Raw genomic sequence first — 21,275 nt, forward strand, 5'->3', positions numbered from 1 at the left:
ACTAATACCTAGAAATTTCTGACTGAATGGTCAAGATAATTGACGTATTTATTGAATAAATAAGGCTTTTGGAGTGATTACAGAAGTTGAGAGATTTTTCCGTTAATTTTTGTCATTTCTTAATGTTAGCAATCTTAATAAACACTGTCTCCAGGTTGCATTTGTAATCCATCTTCTGTTTGCTTCTTCCAGATTAAGTGATGTTGCAGGAATCCCTTTGATCAGTAGCCGAAGACTGAGTCTTCACTTCCATCCGAGGAGGGGGTTACACCATCACGTACCTGTCATGTTTGACTATTTTCACCTCTCGGTCATGTCAGTTACTGTGCATGCGTCACTTCTTGCTTTGCACCAACCCTTGATAAGGTACAGTGGTGATCTTGATTGCAAAAATTCATCTTTACTTCTTACGTACATTAATAAAGATGTGTTATCAGAAGAGTAATTATAAGGCCACCTGATACCGCAGTGATCCACTCCAAAATCACATCCTATTAGATACATCTTCAACACATTGATATGCTGAGGAGTGGCAGAAAATAAACTCACACTGACTAGTATTTTAATCATGAGATGCTTAATTCACCTAAATATAAGATGGAGGCAGAATACTTATGAGGGGTGATTGATAAGTTCATGGCCTAAGGTAGAAGGAGTCAATTTTAGAAAACCTAGCACATTTATTTTTCCTACATTTACACACTTAGTCCAGTGGTTGTGGAGCATACAGATCCCTTCTTTGTAGAAATTGGCGTCTTGGACCTCCAGAAATGGTCCACAGCATGGGGTGATAGATAAGTTTGTGGCCTAAGGTAGACGGAGATGAGTTATTAACTTCAAACTTTCTGCATTTTCACTCAAAGAGTTGAACTGTATGTGCATGTAACGAGAGCTGTATAACTCATTTCCTTCTACCTTATCAATCACCCCTCGTATGTAGGCGTTTCAAATTTGTTGCTATCAGCTTCAGCTTAACTCTGCCTTGTGATAAATTTGGATGAAGTTATTGAGAAAGGTCTTGAGAAACATTCATCTCTTGGATAAAGGTCCATAAAGTATTTTTCTAAGACACAAATGAAGTTTAATATCAGCCGGCATGCTAATTCGCGCATCTTTCTTCCCAATAAACTGCTGCTGATGTCCAAACTGAAACAGAAGGTTTACCAAACATCTACCTGAAGTTCAAAATGAGCTTCAGTTTGAAGCAATATATGAAGTGAGAAGGGAAGAAACTAAGGAAGAAAAGACTATTTTGAGCCCTTAAAACCCTCATTGAAGTACCATAAAATGTTATGTCCTCCACTGTTCAGCATTGCCTAAAAATGGGATAGTCTATATTACTACTTCATTGTTATTGAGACTTTTTAAAAATATTTCTTTAGTTTCCCTCGCCTAGGTAAAGGCTCATGGCTTAGTAAAGGTGGTCAGGAGACAGAACCAGATATATCAAATCTAACCCTTGAAAACCTGGTGCTTGGACCCAGCTATTACAAGCAGCTTACAGTTGAGGTAAGAGAGTCTAAAATTTATTACTTTCCAAATAATGTCTTACAGGAATTCAGAGTGCTCTGTTGGACTTGTGTATAATTTTATGAGTCTTTTCAGCATCAGACAAAAGAGAGAAAAAAAGACAAGGCCAACGAGGAGAGAGAAGCATTGATTAGTAGTGATAGACAAAAGTTGCTGGATAAACTAGCAGCAAATGAGCTAAGAACAGCCTTTCAAATGGGCTGCAAAAAATTTGGATCGTTCCAGTGAGTGACAAAAAGGATGTTAGATGAATGGCCAAAAGTTGCCTTAAGAAGGGGAAATATGAAGTTATTTTCTGACCAGGAAGTTATTTTCTGACAAGGAAAGCAGATTTTTTTGTAAGTTGGAAAGATGCTGTGTGAGAATTGCATTGAGCACTGTTTGCAGTGGTAGGCAGCTGTTGAGTGTTTCTGTTTGAAGATCTTGTCACCAAAATAGATGCAGAACTTTCCATTTTTCAACTGGGTCCTGGCAATTCAGAAATATAGTCAGTGAGTAATGGATGGTGGATCAGGAAGCATCTATAATATTGGAGGTGGACTCAATCAAAGCATTGGGAATAATTTGTAGGGCTATGGGGGGTGGGGAAGTGTGAAGGTGTTTAAGTGCCATGACCCAAGTTGCTTTTGCATGGAGCTGGTAGAGCAGCAAAGTCTGATTGTTCTTCTCGCAGGCTCTTTCAGTATCTAATGACTGTTGTTTTCCCAACTTGCATCCTTTCAGCTTTCTCAATTTTTGATCTCTTCTCCCTTCCAAGCCCTCCTGGTCTCTGCACCCCTCTCAAACCTAATGCCTGTAGCCTTACCCCATACTTCTGCTCTACTACCACCCTGCAGCAGGTCCTACTGATCTCCTAGGTTCCACCAGCCCTCCTGGTCACCAAGTTTCCTCTATACTTCCTGATGTCCTAATTTCATCAGCCATCTTGATCTCTGGGTTCAATTAATTTACCTTGTTCCCTTTCAACTTGCCTAGCCCTTCCAGGCATCACACCTGACTTCACGAAAGAGCAGATATGGAAATTGTATTTGTTGCCTGATCAGTGCTTTGGTTGCAATACTGAATGTGCAGCTAAACCTGTTGTATCATATAGTTAACTGTAAAATTAGTGCATGAAATGGAGGATTGAAAAGCAAAAATATTCTAAAATAGCCTTTCTTTCCAAACGATTAAAGCAGTGAGTCTCATCCTCTTGAACACACTTGCTGTAATGATAATTGTGTCTGTGTTGAGCCAAACTTGTGAACAGCCGATCAACAGTTGCCATAACACCTTAAATTCTTTTGTTTGAAAACCACTCAGAAAGCCTTTAGTTCCTGTAAATGAACACATTTATCCTCTGCCAATCTGTTAACTGATGTTTTGCAAAACTTTTCAATCTTATGCTTGCCATTTGTTTGGAGCAATCAAATCTGGGAGCATTCGTTACATCGCAATAATCATAACACCTCCGTTCAAAAAGTTCTGATATTAAAAAAGGAGTATCTTAACCCTTTTCTCAAGTGTTTCATATAAAGTAACCCAAAGGTGCTGAGTGGAACATGATCCACAAACACGATCAAGGTGAATGGCCAACTGGAGGGCTTCTGGTGGTGTTGATTATTAACCAGGATATAAAAGAACAGTGGAATAAGTATGTCAGTATATTTTTAGAACATAAGAACATAAGAAACAGGAGCAGGAGTAGGACATCTGGCCTGTCGAGCCTTCTTCGCCATGCAGTAAAATCATGGCTATGGACTCAGCTCCACCTACTTGCCTTTTCCACATAACTCTTAATTCCCCTACTATGCAAAAATCTATCCAATCTTGCCTTAAATATATTTACTGAGGTAGCCTCCACTGCTTCATTGGGCAGATTCACCACTCTCTGGGAAAAGCAGTTCCTCCTCATCTCTGTCCTAAATCTACTCCCCCGAATCTTGAGGCTATATCCCCTAGTTCTAGTCTCACTTATTAGTGGAAACAACTTTTCTGCTTCTATCTTATCTATCCCTTTCATAATTTTATATGTTTCTATAAGCTCTCCTCTCATTCTTCTGAATTCCAGTGTGTAGATTCCCAGGCGACTCAATATCTCCTCATAGTCTAACCCCCTCATCTCTGGAATCAACCTTTTTACCCACCAATCTTTTAGTTTTTCTTCAGTCCTTTCTAAAGCATTCTTTCTGCTCTCCTTGTCCACAAGATCTGATTTCAGCACATTCTCTCCTCCACCCATACTATGGACCACCCATTTCCACTTCATGGCCCACATTAGTTACTATTAATGGCTTCTTTCCATTCCTCCCTACTAAATCCACTGTCACTACAATTTTCTTAAAAAGAACCATTTTAGAAGCATCTGTCATTGTAAATTTCCGACAGATCTACCAATTTCACTCAGCCTCATCAGAAATGTGTTGTTTTCCAAATCCCAGCCCAACTTTCCAGTGGTTCTATGTTTCAATCCCTCCGGTCAGATTCTCAGAGCAGTCAATATGAACAGGGTACAGCAGATTCTACGACCTTTTGCTGTGAGCTAGGAAAATGCAAACAGTGATAAATGATAAAAAGAATTTAAGGTATAAGCAAAAATGTAAATAGTTTGCAAAAATCATTCACACTAAATGCAGGAACATGCACATGGGTAATTCTTTATTCACAGAAGCAATCTAAGCTTCCAAGCAGGGATTTCAAAGTACATTTATTATCAAAAGTATGCAGAATATATACATCCTTGAGATTCATCTCCTTACAGGAAGGCACAAAATAAAGAAAACCAATAGAACCTATTTTTTTTAAAAAAAGGCCATTAAACACCCAAAGTGCAGGAAAAAAAACAACAGATCATGCAAACAATAAAACTAAGGAAATAACATTCAAAGCTGAAGCTCACGAAAGTGAGTTCACAGCCACGAAGCCAGTCACAGCTGATCTTGGAGCCCATCAGTTGCAGACCACAGTATCACTTCTGCGCAGAATCGAGTAAACCTCATGTAACAGCGAGCTAATCTCTGGCCCATCCCTTGTCTCTGGCCTCAACACCAAGATGTTTTCAGTCTGGCCCAGTGCTTAATTTGATCAAACAGCAGGTCCTATCTTGCTCTTGGACCCAAGCCCTGCTGCTTCTATACCCACCCGTACCCAGGACCTGCCACTGCTCTTCGGCCCATAGCCAATCATTCTGATTTTGCCTGGCACTTAAATTGGTGCAACCTTGGCTTGTTCCTGGCTCTCAAGCCTGGTCTCTGTTGCCACTGCAAGTCACCTACAAGTCTGCTGCTGCAGCTAAAGCATTTATAACTTAATGCCACATATACATAGTTTGAAAACTATTTACAGATTTTAAAAGTAACCAATTTAGAGTAATAACTTTACACAATCAAAATACGCAGTTTTGCTTTCCCCAGTATAAGCTTAGGGGAAATATTATTTTCTTTGCTTGCAAGTATATTTCAGACGATGTCTGAAACTGCTTTTATGTTCTTCATAGCATAAGCCATATCATCCTGTGTCATTTGTAACATTGTATGCCTGCAGTGAGGTTTGATAATTGGATTCTGCTCTCCCCAGGAGTCCTGTCTGATCCCTGGTTAATAAGATGGACTTGCTTTTTCAGCAGCTGCACGCACCCCAGAGTGAAATCATCAAAAATGACTTCCAAACCTTGAGTCTTTGCTCATTGAAAGAGCCGCATTACTGTTCTTCGTGATTGTCGTGGTGTATAATCACTTGCACGTATCTTTAAATCCAGGGGCTTTGAATTGATTGATGAAGCCAGAAGAAAGACTCCCCCCCCCCCCAAAGTTCAAAGGTTGAAAATCTAAAATTTACAGTTTGCAGGATTTGGCTGAAGGATGTTGGCACTTTTAAACCTAAATTAATTGAACTCTGGTGTATAAAGGAACAGCTAAGGCCATTTGTACTTGCCATTAAAAAGGTAGGCAGCAACTGGAAGCATGAGAAAGAATTATTTTTCTTTTGTTTGACAACTCCATTTTTCTTCCTTGCTAGTCTTTGGAGTCATGTACTATCCACCTATCCTTGCTATGATGGACATGTGGCTATTTTTCACTCACTGCCAATCTAAACAAAGCATTTTTGCCCTATATTATAGGCTCAGCTCAGCTTTATAGATGGCTCATGGCAATGAGTTGAAACGTGCACTTCTTGGCTGTGAAATTGTACTTGCAAATGAGTCCTCAAGTCATTTCCAGACTTCAGGTAGAAATAGGGTGATTTTGGAAATTGGAGAAGATCTTCACACAAGACCACTATTTGAAAATCTTTTATTGAGTAGTATACATATATATGTGTCTGTCTAGGTGCGGTTTGTTTTAAACGGAGGGCTAAACCCAAGATAAATCTTAAACAATTTTTAAAGGATAATTGATACTTCCTTGCCTGATTTCTTATTACATGCTCCATGTACAAGACCAGTTGAACTACATGCAAAAGAAGAAAATCTATACCTTTCTCCCCTCTTTTTGGGATGAAAGATGCATGGATAATCGTAGAAAACAAAGTGGTAAATAAAGGGAGCCAGTGGATAAAACATTATGTCTGAATCCTCAAGAAAGGCTGAGCAGAAGTCTGAGAAAAGGCAAAATTTAAAAACAACTGTCCAAGTACAACGACAATATCCTTGTTTCAAAATATTCTGATTTTCTTCATTGTGGTTCACAAATTTCACTTTGTAGCAGTTTAAGTGCTTTCTGATGCTATTGAGTGGAACAGAAAAGCAATTGCTTTGAAGCTGACCTACTAAAGAAAAGATTGCCACTTTGATTGTAAAATTTGGTCATCAATTATGGTATTTCCTGCATGAGAAATCATAGGAAACAAGAAAAAGGGAGATTTAGCTAAAGTTCTAAGACAAAACACCTTATAGCGAGAATTGTTAGCGATAGTTTATTCATTTAAAGTATTAAATTGTATAATCAGATCTACATGAATACTTCCTATAACAGTAGCAGATGTATCACTTTGTTGTAATTTTAGAATACAACCTTCATTTAATTCAAACCAAAATACATCTGTACTCATTTCCTGTTAATATCCTAATAAATGGCTTTTGTCATGTAATTTAAGGGCTCTAAGCCACTAGAAGCATGATATATTAATTGTAACTTGTTTTGGTCAATTAAGCTGACACAGAGCGCAAGCAATTGTGGTACATCTGTAGATTTAAGTTGCACAGACCAGGCCTTTTGGCCAATCTTATCTGTAATGAACTTGGAATACCTATCAATGCTAATCCTATGTCCAATACTCAGCCAATAACCTCCTATGTCACGGTATCTCAAGCACTCATCCAAATAATTGTTAAATGTTATGAGAGTATCTGCAGAACAGTTAATTAAAGGAGTGTATTCTTGATGTCAACTGCTCACTGGGTGAAATAAAGTTTTCCAGTCCCCACTAAATCTCTTATTTCAACAAGGGAAAATCTACAGTGCTGGAAATCAAAACAATGCACACAAAATGCTGTAGGAACTCAGCAGGCCAGGCAGCATCAATAGAAAAGAGTAAACAGTTGATGTTTTTGGCCGTAACCCTTCACCAGGACTGAAATCTCTTACCTCCTCTCTTAAACTTATGCCCTTTGGTTTTGGACATCGCTGCTCAGGAGAAATAATTCTTACGTGATCCTATCTATGACCCTCATAATTTTATACACCTCATCAGGAACTGCCACACGCTAAGGCATTTGCATTTAATAGAGGAAATTGAAATTCCTGATCATAATTAACCCTTCTTTTACAATTCTTCATGATTTGCTGTTAAGAAAACTGTAGGAGACTCCCAGTGGTCCTTCCCATTTTGCTTCTAAACTCTACCCATGCATTTGAAGAACCATCTGCTATATCCTTGTTCATTCCTGCAGTAATCAGCTCTTAGATTCTGTCTACTTATTTTTTAAAGTTTATCACCATTCATGCCTTAAAGTTCTCTATACCCTGGAATGCTAAGATCCTGGTCCTGTTCATCTTTCAACTACATCTCCATGTTAGCAACACTGCCTTATTCTGAGGTAGTAATATACCCTAGGTGCAGTGCAGTCTTACATTTTTTCCCGGCATATTAGCAAGTCAATATACGCTCTAGATTGACTTCCTTTTCATTTTGTAATGGGTTGTTCTTCATTTCCTACTCTACCATTTGTCTGTGACCCCGTCTGTGGGACTAACTTCATTTGGCCAGGCCTTATGCCCTACTGTATTCTAACTCTGCGTTACAACCCTCCAGAGTACCACTGGTAGATCCAGATCGCAAGCAGCATCTAGGCTGTAAAGATTGCCTTTAATTAAAATATAATTCAATTTGAAAAGATTTAGCTTGAAGTTCTCAGTTGTCCTCTCCATTAATTAAAGAATGCTGATACCTTGTCTTTGACTTAGCTGAACTTTAAGCAACTAAAGTGTAAAAGCAGTGAAAATACTTATCTGATCCTACTTACCAGTGGATTCCTTCACCACAACATAATGTCACCTCCAACTCTGGAGCTGGTGGCAGAAATCGATGACCAATTTACAATCAGCAAACTTGCTTTGGCATGGACATTTGGAGCTCGATAACAAATCTGAAGGAGATTTACAGGGGAGGATCAGTAGGTGCGTGGGGAAGTGGGGGAAGCAGATATGATAGCAACATTTAAGAGCTATTTGGACAGGCACCCAAACAGGCAGAGAATGGAGGGCAAAGACCTTGTACGGCTAGATCGATTAGTTTGGATTAGCATCTTTGTTTTCACAGGCATCAAGGGCCAAAATGCCTTTTGCTGTGCTGTACTTTTTTATGTTCTTTGTTTTAACAGTGATAAGCCAACAGGCTAAGTGGGCAAGCAGTTGAGCAATGTTCAGCTTGCATTTTGGATATTCTTAAAAGCATAAGTACAATGGAATATTCTCTTAATATTAAGATATAATGTAAAATTCATAAATGGATTCTTTAAATGAAATCTATTAAATATAATTTAGTATTTTAATTAAATATTTCTGATGAAATTATAATCTATACAAATAAAACTTTTCCAGGTGAATGAGATTTTCAAAGCAGTAATTGTAATTTATGACATCTTTGCTAATTTACTTATGACTGCTGCAACAATGCATGACAATTGAAAGATGTTACAGTCCAGGTGATTTGTATATAGCAGGCATTCTCAGGAGTTTATTTATAATTTAGCAGGAGAAGAGAGTTTACTTTGCAGAGAATTAATAACAGTAATGTCTGGACAGTTTCATCATCACTATTCTGCAAAATCCTACCCATTATTGTACAGTTGAATCTTGTGCAAGAACAGTGCAGTAATCTGATTGGTTAGTTCAGGCATTTCAGTGCTCCACTGTGCTCTGGCATTACAATATGAAAATCGTCTCCATTTTCACAAAAAAAATCTTTGTTATTATAGCACAATCGTTTTTAAATGTAATTTGTTATGTACTATGTTGCTGCTGTAGTGGAGATGTACTTCAAGCTGGCCTGGAACCATAATTCAGTGGTTCCAACAAAGAGAGCTTGCTTACTGACAGCTCTAGTAAATTGCCAGCTGCAGATCAGCAGGAAATATTTACCTTTCTTCCACTTTTTGCTTCTATATTTGAAGTGTGACATCAAAGTCTATACGTGTGAAGAATTGAAATGCTGGGGATGTGCTTCCTGGAGTGATTGACCTACTTCAGCACTAAAGTGGTTCTGTCCTGGGGGGATACATTCCAGGACCTGAAGTGTACATGTCTTGATTGTCCTGGGTATGAAGCTTTCATGGGAACATACTCAAATAAGCGGTCTTGTGGCAAATGGTTAGGAAGGGAACAGAGCATGATACCAATGGACAAATCCATTGAGGGGATTAAAATAGAGGTGAATAAGTCTAGGGATGTGTTTAGCAGCTGGCATTATCAATGTTAAAGTCAAAGTCAAAAGTCAAGTTTATTGACATATACACAAGAACACTTATGCACAGGTGCAGTGAAAAACTTACTTGTAGCCACATCACAATCACATAGCACCATATAAGGTGCACTCGCAAGAAAACATAAATTAAACGTAACTTGTGCACAATTTTTATAAGAATTTTAAAATTTTTTAGGCTGAAACAGGTGTCAAAGGCTGAGGCAGCCATAGCCCCACACCTAGACTCCATCACCCTGTCCGACAATGACTTCACCAGAGTCCTGGCTGGACATCGGGCACCGCTACAGCGGCCCTACGAGGGGCTGTTTACGGTGATCAGAAACAACGGGTCCACATTCGTGCTGGACATTGGGGGGAGAGAGGAGGTTTTCACGGTGGACTGACTCAAACCGGCCCATGTGGACATGGCGCAGCCGGTCGGGATTCAGGCACCGTGGCGCAGAGGCAGGCCTCCCAAACAGAGTCCGACCCAGACTGTGGACATTGGGGGGTGTATCGCCGGTTCTGGGGGGTGGGGTTATGTGGCGACCCACTTCCCAGCGCACTCGAACCGGCTCACAAATCGACGCGCGCCGGCATTGAGGCCAGTCCCAAAAAGGGCGCCAAGTCTGCTTCACCAGCAAGGGGAAAAGCCCACGCACAGCTTTAAAGCGAGGCCGCGAAGTTCGAATAAATCTCTTTTGCAACTGCAGCTCATCGACTACGTGTCGTTATTTCAGCGCTACGTGTAGCACACCGCTACAACAGTACATTACAATATTCCTGTCGTCCCTCTCCCAGAAATTTCAAGAACTTGATTCTGTTTGAAAGATACTAGCATTTCTCTGGCACTTGTATCACTCCCTTCTCATTCTGTAGCCTGCAGAGAATCACCACATTCTCTTGTTCGTTCTACCTCAGTTTCTACCCCATCTGCTTCTGCCTTCTCATCCTCTGCCTCTGCATAATGCCTCTCCACACATCCACTCACTCCTTTGTCACATTCATTAATTCCTTTCTTTTTGCCCTCCAGGACAGATCCTTTCTCAGTCTTTTTTGTTACATTTCAAGTAGATAAACATAACAATGATAATGATACAAAGAGATCGGGATTACATTAAAAACAGTTAACAGAAACAGACTCTGAGTAGCATGTGTAATCTAAGCCTCCCAATCTCTTAGTAACTAAACATGAAAAAGAATTTTTTTAAATTTTACAGAGAAAAAAATCCCCCTAAACTCAAAAAAAACCCAAATTAAAAACAAAACAAAACGAAAGCTGGGCTGTTATGTTTCAGCGGTTAAAATCATTATTTGTCATTAACTCCACTCCTCTATACATGAACAAAAAGTTATTGAGAAGGAGTTGGAAACGGTCAGTTTACAGCATATGAAAATGTTGAATAAATGGCCTCCAAGTTTCTTGAAATGTAACTGAAGGGTGAGGACAGATCCTTTCACAAAATGAGAAGATGTCTGAGATAATGTAGAACTATGCAAAATAGTTAATGAGATTGTTGCTGGAAATGACCTGTATGTGGAGAAATGTTGAGCTGTTCTTATTGGAGTGTAGGGGGATGAGTAATGATTATATTGTGGTGTTTACAATTATGAGGGGCATAAATAGGAGGGATGCACGCAGTCTTTTTCCCAGGTTTAGAGAATCAAAAGGGAAAGATTTAATAGGAGGGTGGTCATTATTTGGAATGAGCTGCTAGAGGAGGTGGTTGAGGCAGGTACATTCATTTGTTCGTTATGTGCCATGTCATATGATGTAGACGATTGTGGTCTTTCCATGACCATGATTGTTCCTGGCAAATTTTTCTACAGAAGTAGCTTGACATTGCCTTCTTTTGGGCAGTGTCGGTACAAGACAGGTGACCCTCAGCCATTATGGATACTCTTCCGAGATTGCCTGCCTGGATCAGTGGTCACATAGCCAGGTTTGGTGATGTGCACTGGCTGCTCATAGGACCATCCACCACCTGCTCCCCTGGCTTCATACGACCCTGATCAGTGGGGCGAAGCAGTACCTCATGTTGCCCAAGGGTGACCTACAGGCGAGCGGAGGGAAGCAGCCCCTTACATTGGCATCTCCATCCCGGCAACCAGGTACAATAACATTTAAAAAGTGATTGGATAGGTACACAGATAGGGAAGGTTTTGAGGGGTATATGCCAAATATTGGCAAAAGGGCCTAGCTTAAATGGGAATCTTGGTCAGCATGGATCAAAGGGGCTGAAAGGCCTTTCTCCATGCTGTACAATTCTATGACTCTCTATCACTCCATTATGGGTCACTAAAAGTAAAAATCACTGGGAATTAATGTGCTGCTTAGAGAGGTGTAATCAAGCCAACCTTTTGAGAGTAATACTTACCACTTGTGCAGTAGAAGATAAAGGGGTGCATTAGAAAGCAGATGCTGCTACAGCTGCCAGTGCACAACCTGCTGTGAACAGGTTAGTGGCATTTGTCTTCAATCAGTTTGCATGGCCTCCTCCACCTCCGGCTGATCATCCATCCAATGGAATGAGCCATAAGTAGTCTTAATAACCAGCAGTTGAATGCAGTCATATTTAAACAGTAATGCAAAGCTACTGGAATTCCTTGGAAAAGAGCCCAATGCTTCAGCTGCTTCAACAATGACCTTTCAGGATAAAATCAGAATTGGGGATGCCCGCTGATGATAGCACAGTATGTTGTTCACTTGCAACTCAGATTATTGAACAATCTTTAACTTGCACACAGTAAACATGAAAAAATACTCTGACTTAATTAATAAGTAACATTCATCCATTGCAGCCCCAGGGGTTGACCTTCTTGAACAAAAGTGTGCAGAATCTCAAAGGATCAAAGTAAATTTATTATCAAAGTACATGTATGTCATTGTATACAATCCTGAGATTCATTTTCTTACGGGCATACACAGTAAATCCAAGAAGCACAAGATTCAATGAAAATCTGCACGCAGCAGGAGAGACAAACAAGCGACATGCAAAAGATAACAAGCTATGCAAATACAAAAAAAAGATAGTAATAGATAGTAAGCAACAAATAAAAGTGAGTTAATAGGTTGTGGAAACAGTAAGTGAAGTTGAGAGAAGCTATCCCATGTGGTTCAAGAGCCTGATGGCTGAGGGGTAGTAACTGTTCCTGAACTGATGGTGTAGGTCCTGAGGCATCTGTACCTTCTACCTAACGGCAGCAACGCAAAGAGAGCATGGGCTGGGTGGTTGGGGTCCTTGGTAATTTCCTGCGACAGCACTCCCATGTAGATGTGCTCAATGGTGTCAGGGGCTTTACCCATGGTTGACTTAGCTGTATACATTACTTTTTGTAGGATTTTCCATTCAAGGGCATTGGTGTTTCCATACCAGGCTGTGATGCAACCAGTCAATATACTCTATAGAAATCTGTCAAAGTTTTAGATGTATCAGGGATAGTGTAGTGTTCTCGCTCAGGTGTAAGGGAACGCTGAACTAAACACAGAGGTAAACCGTCGTCAATGAAAACAGGGTCACAGTAAGATTAACCGTTTACTGTTCACTCTTCCACATTAACGTATGGTGAAAAGGTGTTGCTTCACTGTGTTTCTAATGCGTAGAAGACAACTTTTCTTGCGCTGACCTCGCACATGCATGCCCCCCTCCTTCCCGTTTCTCCAAACCGGTATTTTCCCACAAGACGCGGCGAAACCGGATGTGACGTCATCGCATGCCGCTATATATCACAGACAACAAATTTACTTTAAACAATCCTAACTTTAACTAGAAAATGCTAACAAACGAATTACTAAGCGAAAATATTATAAACTAAACGAATGCCATAAAGGCAACACAGATAGTATCACAGCTATAGAAAGGGAGGACGCTGCAGAGGGAATGTCCATGGAGTCAGTCTGGGTGGAAGTCAGAAATAGGAAGGGATCAATCACTGTGCTGGGAATAGTCTATAGGCCCCCAAATAGCCCTCGGGACACCGAGGAGCAGACAAGCAGGCTGATTTTAGAATGGAGCAGGAAATACAGGGTAGTAGTTATGGGTGATTTCAACTTCCCTCATATTGACTGGCACTTCCTGAGTGCAAGGGGGATAGATGGGGCTGAATTTGTCAGGTGTGTTCAAGAAGGATTCCTGACACAGTATGTGGACCGGCTGATGAGAGGAGAGGCTATACTGGATCTAGTTCTGGGTAATGAACCTGGTCAGGTGGTCAGACCTCTTGGTGGGGGAGCATTTTGGTGAGAGTGACCACAACTCCCTTAGCTTCAGCATAGCAATGGAAAGGGATAAAATCAGACAAAATGGTAAAGTGCTTAACTAAGAAGGGCTAACTTTGAAAGGATGAGGCAGGAACTAGCGAGAGTAAATTGGAAACAGATGGTCAAAGGGGAAAGCACAGAAGTAATGTGGGAGAAGTTTAGGGACCACTTGAGCTGGGTTCAGGATAGGTTTGTCCCACTGAGGCAAGGAAAAAATGGTAGGAAAAGGGAACCATGGCTGACGAAACATGTGAGGCAACTCATCAAGAGGAAAAACGAAGCATATGTTAGAAATAAGAAGCAGGAAATAGGGCTTATGAGAAATATAGGGTAGCCAGGAAGGAGCTGAAGAAAGGACATAGGAGATCTAGAAGGGGGCATGAAAAGGCCTTGGCATGTAGGATTAAGTAGAACCCCAAGGCATTCTATGCGTATGTGAAGAAAAGAAGGATGACGAGAACGAAGGTGGGACCGCTAAAGGATAAAGAGGGCAACATGTGCCTGGAGGCGGAGGAGTTTGAATACTTTGCTTCAGTATTCACAAGTGAAATGGATCTTGATCAGGATGAGGTCGAAGTAGAGCGGGCCTGTATGCTGGACAGTGTGGAGATTAAGGAAGAAGAAGTGCTAGATCTTCTTAAAAACATTAAGATCCCCAAGGCTGGATATGATACACCCCAGGTTGTTGTGGGAATTGAGAGATCACAGGAGCATTAGCCATGATCTTTGAATCCTCTTTGGCTGCAGGAGAAGTGCCGGAGGACTGGAGAATGGCAAATGTAGTTCCCTTGTTTAAAAAAGGTAATAGGGAGAAACCTAGGAACTATAAACTGGTGAGTCTTACGTCGGTGTTAATTAGCAAACTACGGGAAAAGATTCTTAAGGATAGGATCTACGAGCATTTGGAGAAGTACAGTCTACTCATGGATAGTCAACATGGCTTTGTGAAGGGAAGATCGTGCCTCACAAGCCTGATTGAGTTTTTTTGAAAGGTAACAAAAGAAATTGATGAGGGGAGGGCAGTGGATGTGGTCTACATGGACTTTAGCAAAGCAGTTGACAAGGTCCCTCATGAGAGACTCATCCAGAAAGTCAGAGGCATGGGATAAGTGGAACCTTGGCTGTTTGGATAAAAAATTGGCTTAAAGGAAGAAAGCAGAGGGTAGTAGTAGAAGGAAAGTATTCTGCCTGGAGGTCGGTGACTAGAGGAGTGCTGCAGGGATCTGTCCTGGGACCCCTGCTATTTGTGATTTTTATAAATGACATGGATATAGAGGCGGAAGGATGGGTGAGTAAGTTTGCGGATGACACGAAGATTGGAGGAGTTATGGATGGAGCTGTAGGTGGTTGAAGGTTACAAGAGGATGTAGACAGGCTGTAGAATTGGGCAGAAAAATGGCAGATGGAGTTCAATCCAGACAAGTGTGAGGTGATGCATTTTGGAAGGACAAACTAGAAGACTGAGTACAGAATTAATGGTCAGTTACTTAAGAGTGTGGATGAACAAAGGGACCTTGGGGTTCAAATCCATACATCCCTCCAGGTCGCTGCGCAGGTTGATAGGGTAGTTAAGAAGGCCTATGGGATGCTAGGCTTCATTAACAGGGGGATTGAGTTCAAGAGTAGAGAGGTCATGATGCAACTCTACAAATCTCTGGTGAAACCGCACTTAGAGTATTGTGTTCAATTCTGGTCACCTCATTATAGGAAGGATGTGGAAGCTATGGAGAGGGTGCAGAGGAGATTTACCAGGATGTTGCCTGGATTGGAGAACAAGTCATATGAAGCAAGGTTAGCAGAGCTGGGACTTTTCTCTTTGGAGCGTAGAAGAATAAGAGGGGACTTGATAGAGGTCTACAAGATTATGAGAGGCATAGATAGGGTGGATAGTCAGTACCTGTTTCCCAGGGCACCAATAGCAAACACCAGAGGGCATATATACAAAATTAAGGGAGGGAAGTTTAGGGGAGACATCAGGGGTAAGTTTTTTACACAGAGGGTTGTGAGTGCCTGGAATGACTTGCCAGGGATTGTGGTGGAGGCTAAAACATTAAGGGTATTTAAGAGCCTCTTGGACAGGCACATGGTTGAAAGAAAAATGGAAGGTTATGGGGTAGTGTGGGTTTAGTACTTTTTTTAAGGATTATATGGGTCAGCACAACATGGAGGGCTGAAGGGCCTGTACTGTGCTGTGGTGTTCTATGGTTCAATGTCTTGCCTATTCTTTGCAAACTCCTAAGGAAGTAGAGGTGCTGCTGTGCTTTCTCCATAATGGCATTTACATTCTGGGTCCAGGACAGAGTCTTTGAAATGACAACATTGAAGAATTGTAGTTTGCTGACCCACTCACCTCTGATCACCTGATGAGGACTGGCTCATGGACCTCTCTTTTCCTGCTCCTGAAGCCAATGATCAGCTCCTTGGTCTTAATGGCATTGAGAGAGAGGTTGTCCTTGTGGCACCACATATCTAGCTAGTCAACCTGTCTTGATGTTTCAAACAATTACTATCATCTACATCTTGGCAAATCATCATTCATTTGAAAAGACTTCAGTTAATACTGAGGCTATGACAAGTTGTACATAAACAAGATCAAAAACATAATTTGGGAAGAGAGCATCTAATTGCACAGGACAATTCAAAGGTATCCATGGTTTCCAAGGGATATAAAAACTACTTTATTAATTGTATGATTGCAGTTGGGGTGTAAACACACTGTCATTAAATTATTCTGACAGAATTCTGTCTTTGGACAGGCTTGACATATTTTTACCAGCTATTTAGAGAATGGATATCATCCAATCTGTCTTGTAACATTTAACTATTTCACATTCAGTATTGATTATGTGCAGTTACATTCTAGTTAGCAAATTTATTAATATTGTGGTTTCCGGTTAATTGGGACACATCAGAACCATTACACTTTGGCTCAATTAAGCAGCTGCCCCAATTAGCCGAAGTTTCATGGAAATAGGTAAAAGGAACAAAAGACCAGCTACTGTTTAAATGAGTAGAAATGTATGTATTTAAATCAACTACAGAACTAATTAGGACTCTACCAATACTTCAACAGTACTATAAAACTGTGCATTATTTCCTAATAGTTATTGACAGTGGTATTCATTTGCCATTTTCTTTTGATTGACTGTAAATGAACAAAATCAGCACAAAACATTTAGTGCAGATATTGGGCTGCCTTCATGCAATGTTTTAGACAATTGCGATCTCCAAATTTTCATTGTCATTGTAAAATTGAAGATGATTGTTGATATAATTTCAATGCCTAACTTGTTGAAGTAGTGAAATTATTTCACTTACACTCCTGGCAATTTTGGCATCAACAAGTCCGAATAATTGAAACCGCAATGAGCGAAACAGTTTCAAATTGTCTTATTGCTTATTTCTTGCCAGCAATCCTTCACACTAAGGACAAAAATCACTGCCTTTTGAACATAAACACATGCAAATGACTCTGATTAAGAACTGATCGCTCTAAGTATGGCGTAGTGAATAATGGCCATATAAATGTATGCAACTACGCTAGTTAGAAACTGTTCGACAAGTCTCCTGCCTCAATTAAATGGCATTGTGCCCCAAATACACAAAGGGACTTCTAGCTATTTTCTCAATTTAGTTTTTTATTCCTTATGATTTGTCCCAAATCAACAGCTGTCCTCAGTAAATGATGATCCAATTAAATAGAATCTTCTGTCTGTTTATCTGTCTATCTATCTGCCTATCTCTCTATCATGCTCTCTAACACTCTCTCTCTATGTCTGTGCCTATCTCTCTCACTCTCTCCCTCTTTGTTTCTGTCACCCTCTCTCTCTCCATCTCTATATAAAACTAAATTAGGAGATCCTGGAAATGATCAGTAGGCCAGTGAGCTTCTATAGAGAGAGCTACAGGTTAACAGATTTAACTTTTCAGATCAGTATCCTTACACCAGTTTGTGTCGGCTTTTGTTACAACAGTACAAGAGTCACAGACAGATCAAAATGAGAGTGGAACAGAGAACAACCAGAAACCCAGGATCATCCGCGCTAACAAAACAAAACAGGTTCATCAGAAAGTCACTTAGTCAGTATTTGTTTGCTCTTCTACAGAGGTGACTATATTGTGAATATCAATGTGGTAATGTGCTAGTCCTTCACACCTTCAACCAAGACTGCTTGAGTACATAAGGTCAGTCTTTTGGAGAGCGAACCAACAGATAGCAACTGGCTTGGATGGTGCCACTAGCCATGTCCTTAGATCCTGTGCGGATCAGTTGCTGGGTTTATTTGCAGATATTTTTAACCCCTACCTGCTTCAGTCTAAGATCCAACCTGCTTTAAGAAGACCTCTATTATCCTGGCACCTAAGAAAAACAATGTAAGTTGGCTTAATGACTACTGCTCAGTGGCTCTGATCTCTACCACCATGAAGAGCTTCAAGAGGCTGATGCATCAACTCCAGCCTCCCAAACAACTTAGACCCACTGCAGTTTGCCTACTGCTGAAACAGGTGCACAGCGGACACCATCTCCCTGGCTCTCATCTCACGAGGATATCGACTCTTAAGTTAGGTGGTGCTGTGATCAATAAACAATAGCCTTCAATACTATAATTCCAAGCAAACTCATCTCAAAACTCCTAGACCTGGGACTCAATATATCTCTCTGCAACTGGATCCTTGACTTCCTGACCAACAGACTGCAAACTGTAAGGATTGGCAGCAATGCCCTGCCACAATTATCCTCAACTTTGGTGCTTTCTCAGCCCCCTAATCTACTCCCTGTACACTCAAAACTATGTGGCCAGGGGCTGCTCTAGATCTATCTACAGGTTTGCAGGTGACCCAACCATAGTGGGCTGTATCTTGATATGTCAGAGTGCAGGAAGGAGATAAAGAGCCCATGATATTACATCAGTGACAACAACCTTTTGCTTATTATCAGCAGAACAAAAGAGCTTGTTATTGTCTTCAGGAAGATGGGAGTGGGGGTGCAATATGTGTGTTCTCATTTACCTCAACGGAGCTGAAGTCAAGAGGGTTGAGAGCTTCAAGTCCAAAGGTGTGAGCATCATCAATAAATTGTTCTGGTCCAACTACGTAGGCGTCATGACCAGGAAAGTTCACCAGTACCTCTTCTTCCTCAGGAGGCTAAAAAACTTGGCATTTCCCCATCGACCCTCACCAGCACTTAACAATGCACCATTGAAAACATCCGATTCAGATGCATCATGACTTGGTATGGTAACTCCTCAGCCCGTGACTGCAAGAAACTGTAGAAAGCTGTGGACAGAGGCACATCATAGAAACCAGCCTCCCCTCCATGGGATCAAAAATGCCACCCACCCTGAACATACTCTCTTCTCCCCCTCCAAATGGACAAAAGATGAAAAGATCTGAAAGCATGTACTACTAGGCTCAAGGAGAGCTTCTGTCCCGCTGTTTGAAGACTATTGAACAGTTCCCTAGTGTGATAAAATGGACTGTTGATCTCGGTCCAGCTGCACTTTTCCTGTGACTGTAAAATTTTATTTTGCACTGCTTTGTTTTAGCTTGTACTATCTGAATGCATTGTTGTAATAAATTGTTCTATATCAACGGAATGCAAGATAATTTTTTCAGTGTACCTTGGTAGAAGTGACAATAATAAATCAAATCGCCAATTTACCAGTCCTATTATCTGCTAACTGTAAACCTAAGCAGTGATTCAGCAAAAAGAACATTAAAGACAGAACTAATTCCATCTGAACTTGTCTATTTTCTCAGAGGAGACTGTAAATAGTAATCTGTTGAAATTGAGGAAGCAGCATTTGATGCCTCCCTGTTTGACCTGACAGAAGTTGATAACGGGTTGAGCTGTAATTAGCGTTACTGCCTGTGATGGTTAGCATTAGCAAATGTACAGTTTGCTATTGAATTCCAGTCTCTCATCAGAAGTTAAGTCCTGACTTCAAAACTAATAAAATGCAACCTGGCATTAACATGTTGCTTCCCTGAATGCTGTGATTTCCTTTCATGCTAATTGGTAGGTTAGTTGCTAGGAAAATCACTGTGATGTTGGAGGTCATGTGAGAGAGAATAGATTGCAAGGAAATAAATAAGACCATGAGACATAGGAACAGTATTAGGCCATTGGGCCCATGGAGTCTGCTCCACCATTCCATCATGGCTGATTTAATTCCTCTCAACCCCACTTTCCTGTCTTCTTTTCATAACCTTTGACACTCTGACCAATCAACCTCTCCTTTAAATATACTCAATGAGTTTGCCTCCACAGCCGTCTGTGGCAATGAATTCCACAAAATCGTGACCCTCTTCATCCCTGTTCTAAATCGATAACCTCTATTCTGAGGTTATGCCCTCTGGTCCTAGACTCACTCACTATAGGAAACAGCCTCCCCATATCCTCTGTATCTAGGGCTTTCATAATTCGATAGGTTTCAAAGAGATCCTCCCCCCTCCCCATTCTTCTAATCTCCAGCGAGTACAGGGCCAGAGAAATCAAATGATTCTCATAGGTAACCTTTTCATTCCTGGACCTTCTGCAATGCCAGCACTTCTTTTCTCAGATAGTGGGCCCAAAACTGCTCAGAGTACTTCAAATGTGGTCTGACCAATGCCTTATAAATGCAGCATAACACCCTTGCTTTTATATTCTAGTCCTCTAGAAATTAATGCTAACGTTGCATTTGCCTTCCTTACCACTGACTCAACCTGCACGATAGTCTTTAAGGAATCCTGCACAAGGACTCCCAAGTACTTATGCAAATCTGACATTTGTCAGGCAAGATTTCCCCTCAAGGAAACCATGCTGACTTTTTCCTATTTTATCATATGCCTCGAAGTACACTGAAAATTCATCTTTAATAATGGACTCCAATATCTTTCCAACCACTAAAGGCAGAGTAACTGGCCTATAATTTAATTTCTCCTACCTCCCTTCATTCTTAAAGAGTGGAGTAACGTTTGCAATTTTCTAGCCTCCAGAACCATTCCAGAATCTAGTAATTCTTGAAAGATCATAACTTATGCCTTTTCGATCTCTTCAGCTTCCGCTTTCAGAAATCTGGTCCAGGTGACTTATCCACCTTCAGACCTTTCTGCTTCCCAAGCACCTCCTTCTTATTAACAGTGACAACACTCACTCCTGCCCCCCGACACTTTCCGATTTCTGGTATACTACTAGAATCTTCTTCCACAGTGAAGACTGACACAAAATACCTATTAAGTGCATCTGTCATCTCTTTGTCCTAAATGGTTGCTTCATCCTCCCTTCAGAATAATTCTTCATCTTTGGGATATAACTACCCTGCACCTTCCCAATTGCCCTCAGGAATGCCGGCCAGCACTGCTGTGCTGTCATCCCTGCTATTGTCCCTTTCCAATAAAATTTGGACAGCCCCTCCCTCATTTCTCTGTAATTCCATTTACTCCACTGTAATACTGATACGACTTCGGCTTCTCCCTCTCAAACTGCAGGGTGAGTTCTATAATGGAAGAACAGTGCTAATGTGATTACTCTGGGAAATGAGGTATTCTTGATGGAATGAACAGCTTCTTCGTACATCGTAAGGAAATAGGTCAATGAGGAATGTAAAATCTCTGAAAT

At 40.8% G+C, this 21,275-nt stretch overlaps 1 protein-coding gene across 1 annotated transcript in view; it reads left to right on the forward strand.

Annotated features, from left to right (window-relative positions):
- Window positions 1–21,275, forward strand: part of fam135b (family with sequence similarity 135 member B) — a 361,633-nt gene that overhangs the window by 244,479 nt on the left and 95,879 nt on the right. Inside the window, exons 6-7 of the mRNA XM_073048301.1 lie at window positions 193–366; window positions 1,383–1,509. Of these exons, the coding sequence (XP_072904402.1) occupies window positions 193–366; window positions 1,383–1,509 (301 nt within the window). The remainder of the gene's footprint in view (window positions 1–192; window positions 367–1,382; window positions 1,510–21,275) is intronic.

This window comes from Hemitrygon akajei, chromosome 1 (assembly GCF_048418815.1).
Source record: "Hemitrygon akajei chromosome 1, sHemAka1.3, whole genome shotgun sequence".
NCBI classification, from domain to species: Eukaryota; Metazoa; Chordata; class Chondrichthyes; order Myliobatiformes; family Dasyatidae; genus Hemitrygon; species Hemitrygon akajei.